This window comes from Chiloscyllium plagiosum, chromosome 3 (genome assembly GCF_004010195.1).
Source record: "Chiloscyllium plagiosum isolate BGI_BamShark_2017 chromosome 3, ASM401019v2, whole genome shotgun sequence".
NCBI classification, from domain to species: Eukaryota; Metazoa; Chordata; class Chondrichthyes; order Orectolobiformes; family Hemiscylliidae; genus Chiloscyllium; species Chiloscyllium plagiosum.
This window is the reverse complement of record NC_057712.1, coordinates 69,669,208-69,692,827: the sequence shown is the minus strand read 5'-3', so window position 1 is coordinate 69,692,827 and position 23,620 is coordinate 69,669,208. Positions and strand designations below refer to the sequence as shown.

The window sequence follows — 23,620 nt, the reverse complement described above, 5'->3', positions numbered from 1 at the left end:
AAACAAATGAGTTCTTCAAAATAGCTGACAGAGCGACCTAATAGTGTTCCTGCAGTAATAATACCACATAATTTCTAAACGACAATCTTATTAGGTTTATCTCGCCCTTCAAGGTTTGATAAGAAACAAGTAATCTATATTATAAAAGTACTTTCTTCAATGCCACAGTTGTGCTTTTAAAATGAATCAAACGTGTCTAATTTCAATCATGGCAAGACAAAAACACGTTTTAAACAAATTCACCCTGAAACAAATTGTACAGAAATATTCAAAAGCAGATTTTCTTTTGCGTACAAGACCAGAACTTTTTTAACATCTGCCCCATATGGTAATGGTAAAACTGAACTGTTATTTTAGTGACAGCTGATTATCAAGTCTTCACATTGGGTTTATTTCGATTCAGACCTAATTATTCTTATCAGCAGCGTCTCGTTGGGAACTACACAGACTTCCCACAAAATGAAAACAAAACGTTTTCTGAGAAACTTGCAACACTGCATCGCAGCCATGGACCGTCAGTCCTAATTTACCGATCACAATTTTTGATTAAATATTTGTTTAAGTTCTCATATTAGTTCAACTGGAGTTCAGACTGAATCCAGTGCTAGTGCAGCATATAACAGTGTTTCAACTGTAATCTTGCTTGATTTTAAATACTCAAGCAAATGATTGAGAAATATCTACTTCTAGTATTGTCCCTGATCTAAGTTACCAGAAGAGGTCGCTTTGCTAACCAGAAACTCCCTGCAGATCCTTCCCGGCAGCTTCTCCCGAGACAAATCAGTATCGATAAAATTATCATACCTACAGGAGTATACTTACCCTAAAGGTGTCAAAAGTATTTAAACCTACAGATACCAGTTGCAAATTACTATACTATGTTGGGATTACGAAAGACGAGTACGAATTGGGAAGAGCCTGATGTCGAACAGCTAACAATAATGTAGCGCTCTGGTGTGACCAATAGTCTTTCACCTTCAATTTTCGGTGGCACACAACTTGGAAAACACCTTGTTTTAGGGGAGAAACTGAATATTCTGTGCTTGCTTATTGAAGAAAATAACGTATAACGTTTAACAGAAACTTGTAAACATTCTGTAGTGAAAATAAATGCATTACTCAGTGCGAGGCGGGGGCTGCCTTTGTGGCAAAAAAAAAGCAGAACGTGCTGGGAACATTCAGTAGGTCAGTCAGTCTCTGGAGAGAGGATGTACACCTCACTGTTCATTTCAGAACCAGTTTTCTCTGCCTCCTTTAACTCAGAAATTATTCGGTAGAATATAATTTGGACAGAACTTGTTTTATCCTTCCAATGTAAAATAAGATCGACTTAAAGCATCGAGCTTGCACTTTGAAAGCATTAAGTTCAATAGTAATTAATAGAGAAAAAAATCCGATCAGTTTTTCAGCCGAATATTGGATACGTTCAGTAATGTCAGCTTTAATTGTTCATGGCACAACAACCACCGTTTGACGTTACATTGACAATGTTAGACAAAGACATGGCGTACCGAGATAAATGGGATCTTAGGAAAGTGGTAACGATGTCATATTACTGCAAGCGTACAAAATAAACAGAAGTTTAAAAAAAATTGGATTTCATTGAAATGATGAGTGGCATTGTCATTTTGCTGTTCATTCCAATTGTGGAATAGCATTTATATTTAAGATTTAAAATATGAAGAATTCACACAATTTAATGGAGAGATGGAACTACTGAGTGCTATTATATGCCCACGGATGGGCGTCCAAATAATTCGTGCTACAATGGCAAGTCTCTGATTTCCAACAAGGGGGTGACGGAGCTGATTTTGCCAATCTGGAGCGTCAGATGGCAATTCTGAGCAATTATTGTGTGGTGTCTCCCATCTGTATGGTCTCTGTTGCTGTTTCTATTCTGATGGCAGCAAAGAAAGGGAGAAAATAACTGGAGGACGGGTAAGAAGTTGGTAGAGTGATTAATCCAGCAAGAGAAACCGAGCAGATTCGCGTCCTGTTACATCTCTGCAACGAGTAGCGGCGGCGGGAGCGAGAGGGGTTTCTCTCTCTCTCTCTCTCTGTCATTCTCTTGTTGGCAGAAACCCAGCTCTATTCCAGCGCCCGCACCGAATAGATATAACAGAGCGAGACCGACTGCCGTGCAGAAACGAGACTATGATCCGGGTTTGTTCTTCATTTCTCCTCCACCCACCCGCCCCCCAACCACGACCACTACCCACGAGTCGTGGCGTCAGCAGAGCTGGGAAATCATTCCCCTAATAAGCATCGCCAGCGGTTAGCATCAAAGATAAAGGAGGGGAGCCGCTGCCAGGCTCCTGACAAGTGAATTGCCCGACAGCCGAAGCCCAATCGTGCACACGGTAACACCACAGCAGCAGCAAGAACAAAAAGAGAGTTTGCACAAGCCCACCCCTCCTCCGCACGGCCAGTCCTCCTGCTCTCCTTGTGTTGTCCGGCACAGGACTGGTGCCTGGTTTTGGTGATGGTCAGGAGGCGGGTGCTGTGCAGTGGCCGCCGCCGCTGAGGCCGGGCCGGGCGGAGCGGAGCGCGCGACAGTCGGACAGCCCCAGGTGTTCCCGAGCGTCACAATCAGAACGGCCCGAGCCGCGGGCGGGAAAAGCTGCAGAGAGCCGGAGCCCGCGCCCCGGGTGGATACCCACCCACACCAACACCAACATCAACCATGGGCTGCTGCAGCGGCAGGTGCACTCTCATCTTCATCTCCAGCCTGCAGCTAGTAAGTGCTAACGGAAACTTTCTTCTTTATGATATATTAATGCATTTTATATATTCTAAGGAGACTTCTGTGCTCGAATGATGTTTATTTTCTCATTTATGAATGCAACAACTGGACGAGTTGCATACGGGAAACTTTTACATCTTCGTCCATTTTAATTGTTTGCATGGATTATGAGCGAACTATTGTGAATATTTTGTTAATATGTTTATTTGGTATGTCTTAAACCCACGTGTTGAAGAATTTTCACTGCCGTTTGTGATAGTGTTTACGCTCAAGATTTGCAGACAGTCGAAATTTACACTTGTTCAATAATTTAGACATCTGAAACGTGACTTTTTCAATATATTTAGCTTCAAGTGTACATGTTGTGGATACGTGACCGCTATTTTATGACACTATGCTTGTGTGCTTTTATCACTGTAAATGTTGAGTCACTTTCAGGGAGTTGTCGGTTGAGTTGTATTGCAGTCAGACTGTAGACCGGTGACCAGATTCATGTTGAAAATCACAATGACAGGTGTCTGTTTTCGAAAGATCTATCCACTTATTCAGTCTTTATCCAGGTACAGTCACATCTAAACGATCAAGACCGAACAGGAGTTTTCATATAAGCGTTTACTTCCACTGTGTTATTTTCTGCACTTTGATTTACTACCAACTTCGACAACAGAGTTATATAGTTTTGTAGCCCAGTTATGCAGTAGGCAAGGTGTGGACCAGCAGATATTCTTTGTTACATTTCCAGTGGTTAAGGTAATAATGTCATAAATTGCGAGTAGACTGCATTTTCAATTTCCTTCAGTCGCTACGTTGTCCCATCTATTATCTCCCCAGACGTCAGGTGTGCGTGATATCAGAAAGTTTTAACAGTGCTTTAAATTCACTTGCTTGAAAGTGCCTGTTTATAAGGCAAGCATGCCCATTCATACCGTTTGATGGAGCCGTTGCCAGGATGTAAATTCTTTGCCAAGAGGATCTTAATTATTAAAAGAATTTGGGATTAAACGTCGAAGTTGCAATCTATCTGTGAAGACTGCCAGCAGAACAGTTTTATTTTAAACTAATGTGTTCACTGGACTAAAATTATGTGTCTTCGTACCAAATGTTATTGAAATAGGCTTTTCCAGATTAGAAACACAAACTGTGATTTTTATTTTTAAAAAGCAATCCGTTTCGACAACAGCATCTGTGTGTGTAACGTCTAAGCTTTTACAGGTGGTTATGCGAAGCCAGTACAAATCCAAATTTATTGCGCGTAACACGTTGTAACTTTACAACATTTCTTTAATGTTATTTCTTATTCTGGGGGATTGAGACGACGACTTATTTATTATGGATGTATTCGATCACAAGGTTTTAAGCATGTATTAACCCTTTAGTAATGTTTTAGTAAAATATTGTAATAGCATCATGCTGAAACGAGGTTAGGACAAAATTAGTTTTATTTCCGGGCTCATTAATATTTATCAGTAGGACCATTTTACTCGAATTTCTGCTTTATAATTTGTCACATTGACTGTTTATATTATGGTTTTATAAATGGTAAGAAATCTCAAAAATTGATTGGAGAGAGAATGCTGAAACTTTAACCCATGAGAAAGATTTTGTAATTTCTGATAAGCTTTGAGGGCTGAAATGAAAAAAACTGGCTGGGGGTTGATGTGCAAAATTTAGGATGTTCCAGGACAATACTATAATATATCAGCAACAATATCTCTATGTACCTCTGTTTTATTGGTATTTTGGGTTTTCACACATTGCAAATTTTGTTTCTCCAGAAACACCATTTGTGTATGATGTGTGGATGGGCTCTTAATAGTAAGATGATACAATGGCTTTAACTTCTGAATAGAGCACTTCTTCATGTTGAAACATTTTATCAATGATTTTGAATTGTTATATTTGCAAAGAGCATGTGCCTCATTGAGCAATGAATGTTATATAAACATGTAATGCTCAAAAACTTATCAAGGTAGGTGTATTTTTAATATATCGAAGTGGAGCTTTCAGCTTTTTGCATTTGCTAGGAGCAATTAATATGGAGACTGTTGGAATTCTTACTGATTTTCATGGCCTCCTCAACTGCCAATGAGAATGCTGAATTTAATCTTGACCAAAATAAATGTACAAAGTTACCCATCTGTCAGATGCCCCACTAGCAATGATTCAGCTAGGAAAACTGAAACCTGTAGAGATCTGTGGTGTGTATTATGTACTCTGTATTTTCTTCTGGAGATGATCATGTTTGCAATGAATCCTTTTTTAATTCATTCAGGTGATGTGAAATTCAGTGGTCAGGTCAGCATTTATTACCCTTTATGGACTGCCTTCTTGAACCTTTGCATTCTAATTGGTGCAGATACACAGCCACAGTACCATTAGAGTGAAGTCCCAGGATTTTAATCTAAGGCTCATGTCACTTGCTATTCCTTTTTCAGTAGTTTTATACTTCTATCTTGTTGGCTTCTTTTTTTGGATCTTAATTTATTCTATTCCTGTAAAAGGCTCTTAACAAGAATTTAAAGAATGTTATTCAAGAATATTGTTGAGTATTCAGGAATGAGCCTGCTCTGCAAGTAAATATACTCACATCCTGGAAAGGCATAATGTGTAATTTGTGGAAAATTAGCTGAACTGATTAACATCGTTGACATGCCATAATGAATTCACTTGGGATCAGCTTTTGCCAAATTCAATAAAGATCTGATCGTTCAAAAGGGATCTTCAGGTTTGTGCAAGCAGACTCGAGGCTAAGATTTAATGTGATAATGAGCACTTCTGGGGTCTCAATCTTTGCTGATAGTTTATGAAAGTATTTAGGTTGGTATAGAGGTCAGGAACCATAAGATGAACCTCACTTCCTTATTTTGGAGGCTAACAAAACTCACTTTTAACTTTACAACACAGAAGAACTTGAAGGTACAATTGTTCTAGTCCAAATATCATTGTCAGAAATTGGGGCATACTCAGTAAAATGTTTGTCCTTAGGCTGTCTGCAATATGAAACTTAAAAGCACATTACAAAATATGACAAAGGACTGAAAGTCTTTTTGGCAAAGCGTCAACTTTGTTGAGTTTTGCAGAGAGTTTCTCCCTGTGAGTCCTTGTGTGTTATCTCCCACTGTCATCCCAAACTCACATCAATATTTACCTACACAGCCCCTGTGGTACCCTTCACATCTGATGTTAGCCCGTTTTAACCAATCACTGGACCTGAAAAAACTCACTGCTGCTGGGCTCTACTTGAATGGACCTGGTGCCAGCATATTCTTTAAAAGGCCATTCTGCGTCTAGACATGCATTGTCAATCCTAAGTTACTCTACATGAGTCATGAAATCTGCTCAGGATGTCACAAATAAGAGGAAATTGGTGCCCTGCTTTGTTGACGGGCACTTTGAGGTCAGGTTAGACATCATGATTTAGAGGCAAATGTGCTCTTGCCCCCAGCAGCAGAGGTCCACAAGAGCCTGGTGAAAGGTTACAACCCAGATCATTGCAGTCACAGCTATCTGGAAGAATGTCCATCTTCTCTCTGCTACCTCACTCTACCTTTGCTACTGCACACACATCCTATTAAAGCTCATACTCCATCTCTTTCCATCTCTCATTGCAACATCTTCTTCCCTTACTCATTCTCACCTATCCCAACCCCTTACCTTCCTGCAAGGCCTCTGTGCTGCCTAGTCACTAACTTCAAACAAATAACATTTCCCCCCCACCTCCTTTTCCTCCATTCCAGGAAAAACATTCCACAATAGAGTAGAAAGAGCTGTGACAAGTCGTGGGCTGCCTGATATTTAGCTCCTCACCCTTTAAAGAGATGATTCCATCCAGACTACATTGAGTGACTGGCTGACCGTTCCCAAGCCTCTCGATTGATATCAGAGGCTGTCCTTGGTTTACTATGCTGAAACTCCCCGACTGAAGGCTATCTTCCTTGACTTTTGACCACATGACAAGATTCCTGGCTTTATGTCTGCACCAAACAACAAGGCAAGGCCAAATCAATATAACACAGAAACATAGAAAATAGGAACGTGAGTAGGCCAACTGCCCATTGAGCCTGCTCTGCCATTTAATATGATCATGGCTTATCATTCAACTCAGTATCCTGTTTTCCCTTTTTTGTCCCCACCCCCTTTTAACCATTAGTAGTTAAGTAAGCCTTGCAGCTCTTGTTTTGGGGTGGGACAAAAGGAAACACAAAAAAAGGCAGGGATGCTCTGAGCAGAGAGGTAGGCTCAAGGTGAGTGAGCACAAGGAGGGTTAATGCGCAACTCTGAGATGTAGCTTTGTACAATCCTGATCTGGGTGCCTGTCCCTCTGGTCCAAACTGTCCTTACTGCAATATTTCAGTGCTAGTTGCTGGCATGCACAAAAGTGCAGAACATCCTGTAAATGGATCCAAGATGTACCACATACCAGTATCATTAGAGTGCGAGATGAATAGAATCATAGGATCTCCGCAGTGCAGAAAAGAGTCCATTTGGCCCATTGAGTCCACACTGACTCTCCAAAAAACATTTCACCCAGCCTCAGGCACCCCCATTCTATCCCTGTAACCCCACATTTACCAAGGGCAACCCACCTAACCTGCACTTCCTTAGACTATGAGAGGAAACCGGAACATCAGACAGAAACCTAAGCAGACAAAGGGAAAACATTCAACCTCCACACAGACAGTCACCCAAGGTTGGATTTGAATCCATGTCCTGGTGCTGTGAGGCAGCAGTGCTAACCCCTGTGCCACCCTGTCACCCAAGTACAGCCAATGCTTGGGACCGTGCTCTGAGATGTCACCAGGTGTCCAAGATGGAGGTTTGGAGGAGCAAGCAGTGAGCTAGAGTTAACAAGTACCCTTCCTGGCTTCCATGTCAAGAATTCTTCGCATCTGGTTTCCCTATGGTGGGTAGCTGAATCAAAAGCTGAGGCAAGATGCATGATTAATGAGGACAATAATAAGCAGTAGACAATCTTGCTAGGCATATCGATATGCCTATTGAAAATCTTGTCCTGATGTCCTGAATTTAGTTGGAAAATGCAGCTACTTGCTCCCAATGTCGAGAAAGGTCATGCTAGACTTTTCACGGGATTCTTCCAGATTTCTTGTCATATTCTGTCATTTAGGACCCTACTAAAATCTATCCAAAGTGACTGAGACATTTAAAATTTTTAAACTATCACCCTTTATAACAACTGCAGTTGTATAAAATTACAATAGATTTCTTATCTATAGGGAAATGTTTACATTAGGGTAACACTTACTTATTCCTCCCTTCCACTAATTCAACCACACTGCCCCTCTGCTTGACATTAAAACTTACATGCACACAGGGACAGCAAAAGTTAACTCTGGTGTAAAACTTGGCTCCACTTCTTTCAGGTTTTTAACAATACTGGCTGATGGAATGAAACTGAAAACTTTCTTTAAGAGTCTCACACAGCAGCACATGACTAGTAGCAAATAGACAGCCAGGCATAAGGCTGCTCTGCCACTTGTCTGCAGATTCATGACCTGCATTATTGCCCCTCATCATAGGCTGCCACTTCCTATTTGCATTTTTCATGAGCTTAAATAAGGGTAACTGATGGATTCAGATGGTATTTCCTGCTCAGCAGAAGCTTTTCTAAGCTTGTGTTCTTCTCCTCCGAATACTACTTTTAAATTGTTAGCATTTAAAATGAATTTGCTTACACATTTCCTCCTGACAGGAGATGCCATTCCTAGATCCAATGAAGTTGCATTAGAATGTAAGTACTTACACAAAGAAAGTTCAATAGAACGCCCAATACTAGGGTTCAGACTGATTTTCAAGAAACGTTCTATACAGAGGACAAAACTCACCTCCACAGTCCTTTTTTTTTTAAGTTTCAGACCTAATATTTTATGGATTAGGGCACAAAACCACAGTGCAGGCATTTCATTTTTAATAATACGTCATTAACAGACAAAAAAAGTATGCTATTTAAATGGAGAAGATTGAAATAGTAGATTGCATAAGATTTTGTGGGTACTGGTTAGGAGGGATGTCTCTTCCTATGGCGGAGACTCAAACTAGGGTAAATTGATTAAGAATAAGAGGTCACTTTTAAAACAGAAAATTAGTGATTTTCTTTCTCTCTCAGCTGACGATTAGAACGTGACCTTCTCTTCTCCAGAAGGCAGTGGGGGCCGGTTCTTTAAATATGTAGAAGGCTATGTTAGATAGACCTTTAGCAGACAAAAGAGTCTTAAGGGAGATAATTAGAAGAGAGGAGATGAGACCACAGCCAGATCAGCCATGATGTTATTGAATGGCAGAGTAGGCTTGAAGGGCCAAATGGCATACTACTGGTCCAATGTCCAATGTTCCTGTGGCTCTAATTTAGCAGCACAAAGGTATCTGGATATACTGGTACCTAAATCACAAATAATTTATGTAGTTTACATTAATCACAAATAGTTTGTATGCATGATCAGTAACTGATTTGAAAGGCAAATGGAATTTTGAGGTTCATTGCAAGGGAAATTGAATTTAAAAATACTGAACCTATGGTGAGATATATCTGCAGCACAGAGTAGAATATTGGTCTCCTTATTTGTAAAAATATAAAATAGCATCAGAAGCAGTTCAAAGATTCACCTCACTCAATTCTGAGAATGTTATGGTGGAGTAGATTGGACCTGTATCCATTTGAATTTAGAAAATGAATGGTTCTGTGTGGAATGCTCTGCCCCAGAGGGCAGTGGAGGCCCAGTCTCTGGATTCATTTAAGAAAGAGTTGGATAGAGCTCTCAAGGATTGTGGAATCAAGGGTTATGGAGATAAGGCAGCAACAGGATACTGATTAAGGATGATCAGCCATGATCATATTGAATGGCGGTGCAGGCTCAAAGGGCAGAATGGCCTACTCCTGCACCTATTATCTATTGTTTTATTGGAACGTATACCTTCCTAAGGGAATTCAATAACATGGATGCTGGAAAGGTATTTGCTCTTGTAAGAGAGTTGGCAATTAGGGGACTCCCTAATAAGAGCTCTCCCTTTTAAGTCTGGTAAGAGAATATTTTTCTCTTCCTGAAGACAACAGTAGGTTGGGTCATTGAAATTATTCCTTGCAGAATGAGGTAGAATTTTCATCAACAAGGGAGTCAAAAGGTTATCAGGGTCAGCCAGGAAAGTAGAACTGAAACAACAGCCAGCTCTGACATGGTATTATTGGGTGAAGCTGTTCAAAAATCCAGATGGTCTAGTCCTGCTCGTAAGTCCTTTGTTCCTATGTAAAAGAAAATGTTGTTAAAAATTCGCAAGCCCTCACAATACTTGTGAGGAAGGTTTTCAGCATGATCCCATAGATTTGTGCTACAGGACACCTGACAGGAAGTGGAGGTAATTTTCAGATGACCGGTAATCTATAGATTACATGCATGTGCAGAAACCCTTGCTAGCGTCAGTAATTGTTACAATAAATAACAGTTAGTACCTAGCTGTCCCTAGATATTTTATGACAATCCATTAAATAAGGCTTAACAAGGATTTCAACTTTAAAAGCTGAAGCTGTCAATAATAAAACTTGTGAGGATGTGATCTTTGTCTTGAATAGCACCCAGACATGAAGAGACAGAAATTTATGTAATCATATTGTTATATTATTCTCAATGTAAAAAAAATGTAAGAAATAGTTATAAAAATGTGTGCTTCTAATCAGGCGTTACACTTAATAGTGCATTTTGAAAATTTGTGTATTTTTCTGCTGATTTAGTCAATAGGTGGAAAATAATTGGTCGTGCCAATCAAATCATGGATGTGCGGTGCTGTCAGGTAAGCTTCCTCATTGGAAGCAGTAAGTTGACAAAGAACGATATTTTTGCCACATAAAAATGTACTTATTAGAATTGGGGAATGAGGGAGAGGTGATAAATGGTTGCTTTTTTTCTTTTCAATTGTTCAATTGTTTTCTAAGTCATATTGCTTTATAAGCTCCTATAAAAGTAACAATCCTATGATTGCATTTTTTCTTCTATTATGTTTTATATTCAGGAAAAATGCTTCTAGTGCAAAATCAACTCCAATTAAGAATGTGAAGAAAATTAGGAGTATTTTAACTTGAAAGCAGGCCAGAAGTGAAACTGTACTTCATAGTCAAAATAAAGTCATTTACTTAAATTGTAGATAAATTCCTTTTATTTAAATGTGAAGCTGTTCACCTGAGCAGACAGGAATAAGTAAAGTGGGGCATTTCTGAAATGTAGAACAACTGCAGAATTCCAAACTTTGGATGGATCTAGGTGTTCTTGTGTATGTGTTAATTTGCAGGTGCAGCAAATAATTAAGCAGCAAATACGTTTTTTTCTTTATTACATGAGAAAATGAACATAAAAGTAAAGATGTTCTGCTTCAGGTATTCAGCAAGTGAGACCACAACTAGAATACTGTGTGCAGTTTTGGTCTCCCTATATAAGGATTAAGGTGAATGCACTGGAGGTGGTTCATAGGAGGTGTACTAGATTGGTGTTGTCTTATGAGAAAAGGTTGGATGGACTTGTTTTCATTGGAGTTAAGAGGAGTGTGGCATGACTTGATTGAAGTATGTAAGATCCTGAACATCCTTGACATGAAGGAGACTCAAGGGTACTTTGCATCTAATTCATAAGTTCCTACGAAATGAGTTTTCAGCAAGCTTTTGAAGGAGGACAACATCTTAGATAATGTCTAGATTTCTACATTTGCAGTTATTGGAAGATGCCATCCAATTTTACAGTGACTCACAGAAGACTGTTGGCCTCATTGTTGCCTTTATACCAACGTTTTGCCCAATTAATCAGAGCTGTAAAGCACAGTGCTATGTATCTGCTAATACATATCACATTTAGAGTTCACATATCTTTTAATTGACCTTCCTCTGTCTCAGCTAGACATTTCAGAGAGCTACTGCATTGATACATTTGTCTGTTTTCTGTCTACGTTCATTTCTACTAGCTACTGTTCACAATTTGGTATGTTTTCTTTTAGAAGTGGATGCTTCGGTTTTGAACAGCAAAGTGGTAGAATGAATGGTGCCGTCATTCATGCTGATATATTCTGAAACTCAGACATGAATTGTCTTTACTGAAAGTTCTAAGTTCTGACAAATTCAAAAATAACAGTCCTATTCTGTTGACATTGATAGAAGTATTGTTTCAATATTTGAGAATCGAGCTTGCGCAGTAAGAACAACGTTCAGTGACTAAGCCTGTTTAACTTTGGAAAATGTCCCCAGGCACTCATCATGATTGTGATTAATAAAATTGTTGACATCAAGCTATTGAAGGACATATCAGGAGAAATGACCAACAGCTTGGTGAATATAAAAAATGTAGGGGCAGGCAGAGAGGTAAAGAGGGAACTTGAGAGTTTAGGTTAAGGCAATAGAAAGCTCAGCTGTCAGTAATTGAATAAGATCGAGCATGTGCAAGATGCTAGAAGAACAATCTGAAATGCCTGATGGGCTGGAGAAAAGTACAAAGATGGGAGAAAAGTGGTTATATAGGAATTTCAAACTAAGGATGAATCAGAGTTCTACAGCATGGAACAGATCTTAGGTCTATGCCGACAAAGTTTCCCAAACTAAATTAGTCCCACTGCCTGCATTTGGCCCATATCCCTTTAAACCTTTTCTATTCGTGTACTTCTCCAAGTATCTTTTAAACATTGTAACTATACCTGCATGGACCACTTCCTCAGGTCGTTCATTCCATACACAAACCACCCTCTGTGTGAAAAACTTTCTCCTTAAGACCTTTTTAAATCTTTCTTCTTTCACCTTAAAAAATGTAGCCCATAGTTTTGAACTCCCACACCCTAGGGAAAAGATCATACATGAGGATTTGAAAACCAAGGAATTGTTGGATCAGAAACCTGTGTAGATCAGAACACTCAGGGTTGATAGGTGCCAGTTAAGATGTAGGCAGCAGATGCTTGTTCAGGGTGGAGAATGAGGGGCACCCAGGAAAGCAATGGAATTGTCAAGGCTAAAAGTAACAACAACATAAATAACAATTCAGGTTAGCAGTAGATGAACTGAGCTAGTTCAGATTTAGGCAATGTTATAGAAAATGAAATGCACTCATTGAAGAAATGAATATGTGGTTGGAAGCTCATCGCTTGGTCAGCTGCAACACTGGCTTAACTGCAGACAATAAACAGGGAGAAGGATTGATATGGTAGTAAGGAAGGGATTTTGTAAATGGGAACAAAAATAATTACATTTACCTTCATAATATTTAGTCAGAAAAAACATTCTGCTTCCACTACTACATGCTAGGCAAGTAGTGTGGGAAATCAAAAAGAATGAAATGGTCAAAGGAGCAGGTGAGAAGATAGGGCTGAGTGTCAAAAGTGTGCATTGGTAGTTTGTAGTTAATTATTTCACTGAGGGGCAGCATCTAAATGAAAATTGAATGCTGCATTTTGGGAAAACAAATCTTAGCAGGACTTATACACTTAATGGTAAGGCCTTAGGGAGTGTTGCCGAACAAATTGACCTTGGAGTACAGGTTCATAGCTCCTTGCAAGTCGAGTCGCAGGTAGACCGGATAGTAAAGAAGCCATTTGGTATGCTTTCCTTTATTGGTCAGGGTACTGAGTACAGGAGTTGGGAGGACTTGTTGCAGCTGTGCAGGACATTGGTTAGGCCACTTTTGGAATATTGTGTGCAATTCTGGTCTCCTTCCTATGAAAAGGGTGTTGTGAAACTTGAAAGGGTTCAGAAAAGATTTACAAGGTTGTTGCCAGAGTTGGAGGATTTGAGCTATAGTGAGAGGTTGAATAGGCTAGGGCTTTTTTCCCTGGAACTTCAAAGGCTGAGGGGTGACCTTTTATAGAGGTTTATAAAATTATTAGGGGTATAGATAGGGTAAATAGACAGGGTCTCTTCCCTGAGGTGGGGGAGTCCAGAATTAGAGGACAAAGGTTTAGTTGAGAGGGGAAAAGTATAAAAGAGACCTAAGGGGCAACGTTCTCGAGCAGAGGATGGTGCGTGTGTGGAATGAGCTGCTAGGGGAAGTGGTGGAGGCTAGTACAATTGCAACATTTAAAAGGCATCTGGATGACTATATGAATAGAAAGGGTTTGGAGGGATATGGACTGGATGCTGGCAGTTGGGACGAGATTGGGTTGGGATATCTGGTCGGCATGGACGAGTTGGACCAAAGGGTCTATTTCTGTGCTGTACATATGATTATGATTCTATAACTCCAGAAATGAGGGAGCAGGAGGAGGCAACAAGATTTGAGAGAGAAAATGCATACAAGTTCAAGAAAATCTTCAGATTCTGTGAATAGTAATATGACCAGTATAATTAAATTTCTCTGAAGATTTTGCTTGAGGCTAGCATAAAATCATGTTTTCAGGCATAAAATTAATACAGTACATATTTCAACCTCTCAAAACACCATCACTTGATAAGGCAGAAAAAACATATGGAATAGACAAAGATCATGTTAATTAGGTACTTGCACTCTTATTTTATGGCTTTAATGCACTTGAATGAATTGAGAACACATACTGACAATTCTATATATCCTTGAAAAAGAACTAGCTTTATATTGTCCAGCCTACAGGATTTTTGAAAAATTCTGATTAGTACAAAACAGTGCAGAATAATGATTTCAGAATGTAGAAAAATACATTTCAATTGAAAAGAGAATAAAAACCAATTTAATGGATCTTTCTTACTGATTCTTTTCATTGAACATGTTTTTGAGAATGATTTCTTATAATTCTAAGTAACCTCCTGATGTGAAGACCTGTGATTTTAGGCACATGAGGAACGACTACAGTAATAATTTCCTGAGGTGAACAATTTACGAATGAAAGTTTCTGTTCAAATCAGGGTAGCAAAATTATAGAAAGGATTTTTTAAAATTTTCTTTGTGTGTTTGGAAGAGAACAGAGGCTATTAACCTGGATGACCAAACTGACCATAACAACTGTCATACAGAAAGTTATTCAAACGGGGGACCAACAAAGAATGCTGTGGTAGTGTTGGATAGTATACTGAAGGGAATTGAAAATGTTCTCTGCAGTAAAGAAAGTCCAGATAGCTATTTTACTTGCCTGGGTGACAGGGTTTGGGACTTATGCTCAGACCTGAAGGGGAACTTGAGAGAGGAGAATCTAGTTGTTGTGGTCCATGTAGCTGCCAATAACCTAGGTAGAAATAGAAAAGAGATTTTGCGTAAAGGATAAAAGGAGCTAAGGACTAAATTAGGAAGTAGAACCCCAAAGATTCAATCTCAGCTTCATTGGTTACAAGCTCTAGTTTATTGCTAATGCCTATAATTTGGCATAAATTTGGTGCAAAAATTCATGAAGTTAGAGAAATGAACATGTGGATTATAGATTTGTTTGAGCAAAGAAACATCAGCATTGCAGCTGGGGAAAGTGTGGGCTGGATCATTGGGGGATGGTCTTTATCTGTAGGATGCTGGGACTAATGTTCTTATGAACTGCAGAACTTAAACTAAGTACTGTAATAAGTGATCAAATGTAGAAAAATGTAATATAAGAGACAAGGAAGAGGGAAAAGTAAAGCAACATAGTAATATAAGAAATTCCGTGTAAAGTTCCTGTCCTTTAGCTTACAATTATGCTCCCCATTTTGATCCTCAACTAAGAGGAACAGCTACTTTCTATCCACTTTATCCATGTCCCTCATAATCTCATATACCTCAGCCAGCACCCCACCACCCCCGCCCCTCCACCTCAATCTTCTCTGCTGAAAAGAAAACCTGAGTTTATCCAGCTTCTTTTCACAGCTAAACAGCTCCAGTCCAGGCAACATCCTGGTGAATCTCCTCTGCACATTTCCAATAGTGCAATTACCTGAACTGCACACAGTACTCCAGATGTGGCCTAACCAAAGTTTTGTGCAGCTCCAATGTAACCTCCCTGCTCTATGATATGATCAATAAAAGCAAGTGTCCCATGTACCTTCATAACCACGCTATTAACCTGCCACCTTCAAGGATCTTTGGAGATGCACTCCATATCCCTTTGTTCCTTTGAGCTTCCTAGTGTTCTACCACTCATTGAGTATTCCCTTGTCTTGTTACTTCTTCCAAGGTTCATCACCTCTCACTTTTCAGGGTTAAATTCTATCTGCCACTGATCTGACCAACCAACTAACCTATCTATATCTTTCCTGTAACCAAAGACCTCCTCCTTACTATTAATGGCCAATCTTTGTGTCATCCGCAAATATACTTACCATCCATCTCAATGGCCACGTTCTCATTGATATCATTTATAGATATCACAAATAAAAAGTGAGCTAGCATTGATTTCTGAGGTACACCCTCCACTCACACAAACAGCCTTCTACCAATACCTTCTATCTCCAACCACTCAGTGAAGGGACGGTTATCCCCTAAGAATGCCCAACAATTAGATCAGAGATATCAAAGCAGAATTAGGCCATTCAATCATGATTAATGTGTTTCTCAACCCCATTCTCCTGCCTTCTCCCTTAACCTTTGATGCCCTGACTAATCATGAACCTATTTATCTCTGTCTTAAATGCACTCAATGACAGCCTCCATAGCCTTCTGCAGCAATGAGTTTTAATGTTTCACCACACTCCAGCTGAAGAAATTCCACTTAACCTCAGTTCTAAAGGGTTGTTCTTTCACTGAGGCTGTGCCCTGTGGTCCCTGTTTCTTCTACAACTGGCGATATCTTCTCCATGCAGCATCCGACGAGCAGCAAAATCGACGTTTCGGGCAAAAGCCCTTCATCGGAAAGGCTTTTGCCCGAAATGTCGATTTTGCTGCTCGTCAGATGCTGCCTGAATTGCTGTGCTCTTCCAGCACCACTGATCCAGAATCTGGTTTCCAGCATCTGCAGTCATTGTTTTTACCTCGATATCTTCTCCATGTCCACTGTATCTAGCCATTTCAGTATTCTGTAAGTTTCAATAAGATTCCCCCTCAGCCTTCTAAACTCCATTGATATATAACCAGAGTCTTCAACTGCTCCTCATATAACAACCCTTTCATTCCCAGGATCATTCTTATGAACCGTCTCTGAACCTCTGAAAAACCAATGTATCCTTCCTTTGATGCAAAGTCCAAAATTGCTCACAAATTTCCAAATGCGGTCTGACCAGAGCCTTTTACAACCTCAGCAATACATCTTTGCTTTTGTACGCTAGCTGTCTCAAAATAAAGGCTAACAAAAGTTTGCCTTCATAACTGAACCAGGACTCCCAAGTCTCTGCTCCATTTAGAAAATAGTCTATACCTCTTTTCTTCCTACCAAAGTGAATGACCTCACACTTTCCTAAATTGTACTCCATCTGCTGCTGCTTTGCTCCCCCTCCTAGCACTAAATCCTTCTGCAGCTTGTTATGTTAGCCATTTTCTAGTCCTCTAGGATCCCCCCTAACTCCAGTGATTCCTGAAAGATCACCACCAATGCCTCCACAATCTCCTCAGAATCTAGGACTGTAGTCATTCTGATCTGGATGATTTATCCACCTTCAGACCTTTCAGCTTCCCCAGCACCTTCGTCTTAGTGATTGTCATTACACTCATTTCTATTCTGTGACTCTCCTAAAGTTCTGGTATACCATTGGTGTCTTCCACTGTGAAGATTGATACAGCGTACCTATTCAGTTCCTCTGCCATTTCTTTTTTCCCAGTAGTACTTCTCCAACCTCATTTTCCAGGAATCCAATATCCAGTGAAAAGAAGAAATATCGGGTACTTTTATCAAGAGACAGTGATATTCATGGGGTTTAAATGTAAACTTGAAAAATCAGATTTTCATTTGTAGCCTGGATAATGTGTTCATAGAACGCTTTTCAGATAGTTAATTAGAGCAGCAAATTCTGGAACCGAGCAGAACAAATTATGTTTGATTTACTATTGTGTAATTTGGCAGGATTAATGAATGAAGAAGTAACAAAGAGGATTGATGAGGGCAGAGCGGTAGATGTGATCTATATGGACTTCAGTAAGGCGATCGACAAGGTTCCCCATGGGAGACCGATTAGCAAGGTTAGATCTCATGGAATACAGGGAGAACTAGCCATTTGGATACGGAACTTGCTCAAAGGTAGAAGACACGGTGGTGGTGGAGGGTTGTTTTTCAAAGTGGAGACCTGTGACCAGTGGAGTGCCACAAGGATCGGTGCTGAGTCCTCTACTTTTTGTCATTTACATAAATGATTTGGATGCGAGCATAAGAGGTACAGTTAGTAAATTTGCAGATGACACCAAAATTGGAGGTGTAGTGGACAGTGAAGAGGGTTACCTCAGATTACAACAGGATCTTGACCAGTTGGGCCAATGGGCTGAGAAGTGGCAGGTGGAGTTTAATTCAGATAAATGTGAGGTGCTGCATTTTGGGAAAGCAAATATTAGCAGGACTTATATGCTTAATGGTGAGGTCCTAAGGAGTGTTGCTTCATAGCTCCTTGAAAGTGGAGTCGCATATGGATAGGATAGTGAAGAAGGCGTTTGGTATGCTTTCCTTTATTGGTCAGAGTATTGCGTATAGGAGTTGGGAAGTCATGTTGCAGCTGTACAGGACATTGGTTAGGCCACTGTTGGAATATTGCGCGCAATTCTGGTCTCCTTCCTATCGGAAAGATGTTGTAAAACTTGAAAGGGTTCAGAAAAGATTTACAAGGATGTTGCCAGGGTTGGAGGATTTGAGCTATAGGGAGAGGCTGAACAGACTGGGGCTGTTTTCCCGGGAGCGTCAGAGGCTGAGGGGTGACCTTATAGAGGTTTACAAAATTACGAGGGGCATGGATAGGATAAATAGGCAAAGTCTTTTCTCTGGGGTTGGGGAGTCCAGAACTAGAGGGCATAGGTTTGGGGTGAGAGGGAAAAGATATAAGAGACCTAAGGGGCAACATTTTCACGCAGAGGATGGTACGTGTATGGAATGAGCTGCCAGAGGAAGTGGTGGAGGCTAGTAATATTGCAACATTTAAGAGACACTTGGATGGGTATATGAATAGGAAGGGTTTGGAGGGATATGGGCCGGGTGCTGGCAGGTGGGACTAGATTGGGTTGGGATATCTGGTCGGCATGGACGGGTTGGACCGAAGGGTCTGTTTCCATGCTGTACATCTCTATGACTCTATGACTCTAAAGGCACCCCTTGGTAGTAGCAATTACATAACATTGAACTGTGCATCCAGTTTGAAATGGGGAAGATTGGGTCTAAGACTAGAATTTTAAACTTAAATAAGAGTGACTGTGTCATCCTGAAAGTTGAAGTAGCTGAATAACTGGCATACTAAGTGAGGAAATATATCAATCGAGACACAGTGGCAGATATGTAAGGGAATAAATCAAAATCCTCAAACAATATTCAAACTTCAGTGAAAAACATTGTAAAGGTAAAACTAACATCTCTGGTTATTGAGCTGAAAATGTGTTGCCGGAAAAGCGCAGCAGGTCAGGCAGCATCCAAGGAACAGGAGAATCGACGTTTCGGGCATAAGCCCTTCTTCAGGAAGGGCTTCTTCAGGCTTATGCCCGAAACGTCAATTCTCCTGTTCCTTGGATGCTGCCTGACCTGCTGCACTTTTCCGGCAACACATTTTCAGCTCTGATCTCCAGCATCTGCAGTCCTCACTTTCTCCATCTCTGGTTATTGAGACAAGTTAGGGACAATAGCAAACTTGAAGAAAATATAACTGTCAGCTTAGATGATTGGTCACAATATGAAGAAAAATATAATGAATGAAAGATTAATCAGGAGAAATATTTTTGAGTATGATAAGAAGCAAGCTACAAATATAGAAACATATTGCAAGAGTTTCTACAAGTATTTAACAAATAAAAGAGTAAGTAACACTAGTGTTTTATTCTGTGGTGACTGAGAATGTGTAGTTAGGAAATGGTGATGAAATAAACATTTTGTTTCTGTCTTCATTATAGGCAATTAAACAGTGCATTTAAGTCATAGCTGTAAATCAGGAAGTGGAAGGGAGATAAGAACTAAGTGAAGTTACAATCACTAGGGGAGCAGCATGAAGCAAGCTGATGGAGCTGCAGGCTAACAAGTTTCCATACCCAAATGAACTTTGTTCTAAGGTCTTAAAGAGGTGGCTAATGAGGTGGTGCATATGTTGATACTAATTTTTCAAAATTCTCTAGATTCTGGAAAGATTCAGTCATAAAAAGTAATAAATATACATCCTCTGCTCAAGAAGAGAGGGAAGCAGAAACCAAAAACTCAAGACCACCTAACTTGACCATTATTGTGGGGAACATGTTAGTATTGATTGTTAACGTGGGTATGGCTGGGTACTCAGAAAGAACACAAGCTAATCAGGCAGCGTTTACATGGTTTTATGAATGAGAAACCATGTTTAACCATTTTGTTCGAGTCTTTTGAAGGAATAACTTGTGCTACAGATAAAGGGGAGCTTGTACGTGGATTTCCAGAAGACATTTAATAAGGTGTCATATCAAAGAACATAATGGAAAACAAATATCATGGTGTAAATGGGAATATAGATAGATAAGGTTACATATAAAACTGACTGGCAGAAAATAGACAAGATGCATAAACCTGTTTTGTTTGGCAGGATATGATGAGTGATATCTTGCAGGATTATATTGAGGCCACAACTTTGTACAATTTACATTGGTGACTTAGATACGTGAAGTGAATACATTGCTACTAAATTTACAGCCTCTACAAAGATAATTCAGAAAGTGTGTTTTGAAGAAAATGTGAGTTTTCAGATGGATATAAATAGGTTCAGTGAGTGGGAAAATATCTGGCAAATGGAATATAATGTGGGGAAAATGTGCAAGTGTCACTTTGACAGTAAGAAGTAAAAAGCAGAGTATCAGTGAAATGAAGAACGACACTGCAGAAGTATGAGAGTTCTAGATTTTCTAGTACAAAAGTGATACAATGTAAGTACGCAGGTGTAATGTGTAGTCAAGAAGGCTAGTGGATGCTGTCCTTTATTACTTGAAGAATTTAACATAAAAGGCAGGATGCCATGCTTCTGTTCAGCAGGGTATTGTCGCCTTATTTCAGGAAGAAGGTGAACATATTGCAGGTTGTTCAGAGAAGGATAACTGGATTGATACATGGAATGAGCTGGATCTCATATGAGAATAGTTTTGATGGGTTTTGTTTCCCATTCATTTAAAAGCGTGAGTGGTGACTTAATTGATGTATATCAGATTGTGTATGGTCCTGACAAGGTTTCTACTTGTGTGTGAGTTTAGAACTAGGGGTACTGATTTAAAATTAGTGGCTAGCCTTATAGGGCAGAGATGAAAGACTTTTTTTCACAGGAGATGGTGCTATTTTGGAACTCTATACCTTAAAAGGCAGTGGAAGCAAGGATATTGCTTATTATTGAGGCAGCATTAGCTAGATTCTTGCCAAACAAAGGATTCAAAGGTTATCTTGGGTCGATGAAAATGTGGAATTTGAAACATAAGATCTGCCTTGATCTTACTCCATTGGAAGAAGATGCCGAATGCTGAAGAGTCTATTACTACTCCTATTTCAAATGTTTGTTTGTATGTATTGTATGCAGGTAGTAAGATCAATTCCTCTTGATGCTGTCTTCGGCAAAGGAACTACTGCTCTAGTTGTCTTTGGTTGCAATAAAGTGTCTGGTTGTTCATGTCCCAGTATATGGTCACGGTGAGTGTTACTCTACTCAGTTCCCAAGTTGCCATGAGGACAGGTTTTTGATGAGAGTGCTGAATGCTTACACTCTGACTGGTTCTCTCATACCAGCCGTGGAAATTGCGCTTTCTGTCATTTTATCTTAGTCTTGTCACTCTTATCACCGGTTACTACTTCAGAAGTTTTCTTTTTCTAATGGAAGCATACTTTGAGTATAGCATAGTCTTATGCTTTGGCCTGGATTTCCTTTCATCCATTTAATAAGTGCATTTCTCTACTCAAATTTGTCTTCTACAAGCCTGTGCTGGATTTGCTCAATTTTTTTTATAATCCTTACGGTGATTTTCACTGCTGCATCAGTTTTTCCAATTGATTGGACATAATACTGAGGAAAAAAAAGTAACTTTGTTAAAAATTATCAACTTTCATTCAAGGGCTACTTGCATTTGAGGGAAAACCAACATTTGTACTGCAAGAATGGAGAGTTGAAACTAGTGGGCAAATGGGCTGTGACTGGCAGAGATGTTGCAATCGAGAATGCACTAGTTAATGACGATTGACAGTCAATTGTCAAACTTCTTTAAAACAATCAGACAGGTCAATTCTGAGTTGTCAGGGCATTTCTCTGATAAATGGCTTTTACCTATTTTAGTTGAGTCAAAACAGATACAAGATATTTAAATGTTCTTTCTGTCTGCAAAGTATAGGGCCCTGAGTATTACATAGAACATAGAACATAGAAAAATACAGCGCAGTACAGGCCCTTTGGCCCTCGATGTTGCGCCGATCCAAGCCCACCTAACCTACACGAGCCCACTATCCTCCATATGCCTATCCAATGCCCGTTTAAATGCCCATAAAGAGGGAGAGTCCACCACTGCTGCTGGCAGGGCATTCCATGAACTCACGACTCGCTGAGTAAAGAATCTCCCCCTAACATCTGTCCTATACCTACCACCCCTTAATTTAAAGCTATGCCCCCTCGTAATAGCTGACTCCATACGTGATTATATGTAGCTCCCAATAGTACAAGTGCAAGTCCAAGTGTGCCACTCTGTCAGCTTGACTGATAAACCTGACTGGCAATACTAATTTGGTTGCCAACATAATTTGTTGCACTTGCAGAATCATTCAGAAAATGTTGTTCAGTTGCCGAATCACATTGACTGTTGAATACTGTGACATGGGTTTTGCAAGCATGGGCTGTTAGTTATGCTCAGTGCCCCATTTGTTGCAAACAACTGAAGGGATATGTTGTTTCGTACCATTGGGATGTATGACTTACATACTGGCACTGACACTGAAATTCATATACCATATTACTCAATTGTGTGATATTTTTGGCTAGCTAGTAGTATACTATTGGTGCTGAAAAATGTATTGCTGGAAAAGCGCAGCAGGTTAGGCAGCATCCAAGGAGCAGGAGAATCGACGTTTCGGGCATAAACCCTTCTTCAGGAAGGGCTTATGCCCGAAATGTTGATTCTCCTGCTCCTTGGATGCTGCCTGACCTGCTGCGCTTTTCCAGCAACACATTTTTCAGCTCTGATCTCCAGCATCTGCAGTCCTCACTTTCTCCTAGTATACTATTGGTGGCAACACTACTTGTGTTTCTACTGCATGTTAGAAGGGTGAATTAAATACCTTCATGTGTTGCTCAAACATTTGACATACCTTGTCCTTCTAGGGTAATCTGAGGTACAGTGGGCATATTTTTGGACCAGTGTGGCTTAATGCCTATCAATGACTGAACTGTGCATTCAGGCATTTTACAATCTCCCTGGTAGTGTTATTGTTAGCTGGTCTAACTCCCAGGAGGCCAGAATAGTAATTGACATTAGACAAGATATTCAGTTCCTGTAAGAGCAAAGAAGTCAACTCCAAACTTCCATTAATGGCCTGTCTGGGAGGTGATGTGTTCTAAGTGGCTCTTCAGCTTGCTTACTTTGGTATTCATTGCAAACACTGAATTAGCTGATGTGGTCCTTAATCATAGTGCTCATGTTAGCCAATCGAGCATTTCTTTTGCTTTCCTCAGTCTAGGCTCAATCCTTTGATGTCTCACATAGGTATACTTCAACAATTCTTTTCTCACCTCTGTAGGGATAAGGATTTTCTCTGTGTATGATGCTATCTTTGTTGTTATTTTTCTATGTGCCCAATACTCTGTTATTACAACAGGTGTGTACTTGTTGCATTCAGGCTAATCTTTCATCATTAATTCTTTTAGCACTTGGC

The 23,620-nt window shown here is 39.9% G+C and overlaps 1 protein-coding gene across 6 annotated transcripts in view; it reads left to right on the top strand.

The window, feature by feature from the left end:
- The first annotated feature begins 1,135 nt into the window (after nucleotides 1-1,135).
- nkain2 (sodium/potassium transporting ATPase interacting 2) overlaps nucleotides 1,136-23,620 on the top strand; it is a 524,118-nt gene continuing 501,633 nt past the window's right edge. For all 6 annotated transcript variants that reach the window (XR_006310461.1, XR_006310460.1, XM_043684074.1 and 3 more), the window contains exon 1: nucleotides 1,136-2,737. Coding sequence is in view for 4 of the 6 variants with exons in the window: in XM_043684074.1 (XP_043540009.1) it covers nucleotides 2,684-2,737 (54 nt within the window). In the remaining 2 variants the exon portion in view is untranslated. The remainder of the gene's footprint in view (nucleotides 2,738-23,620) is intronic.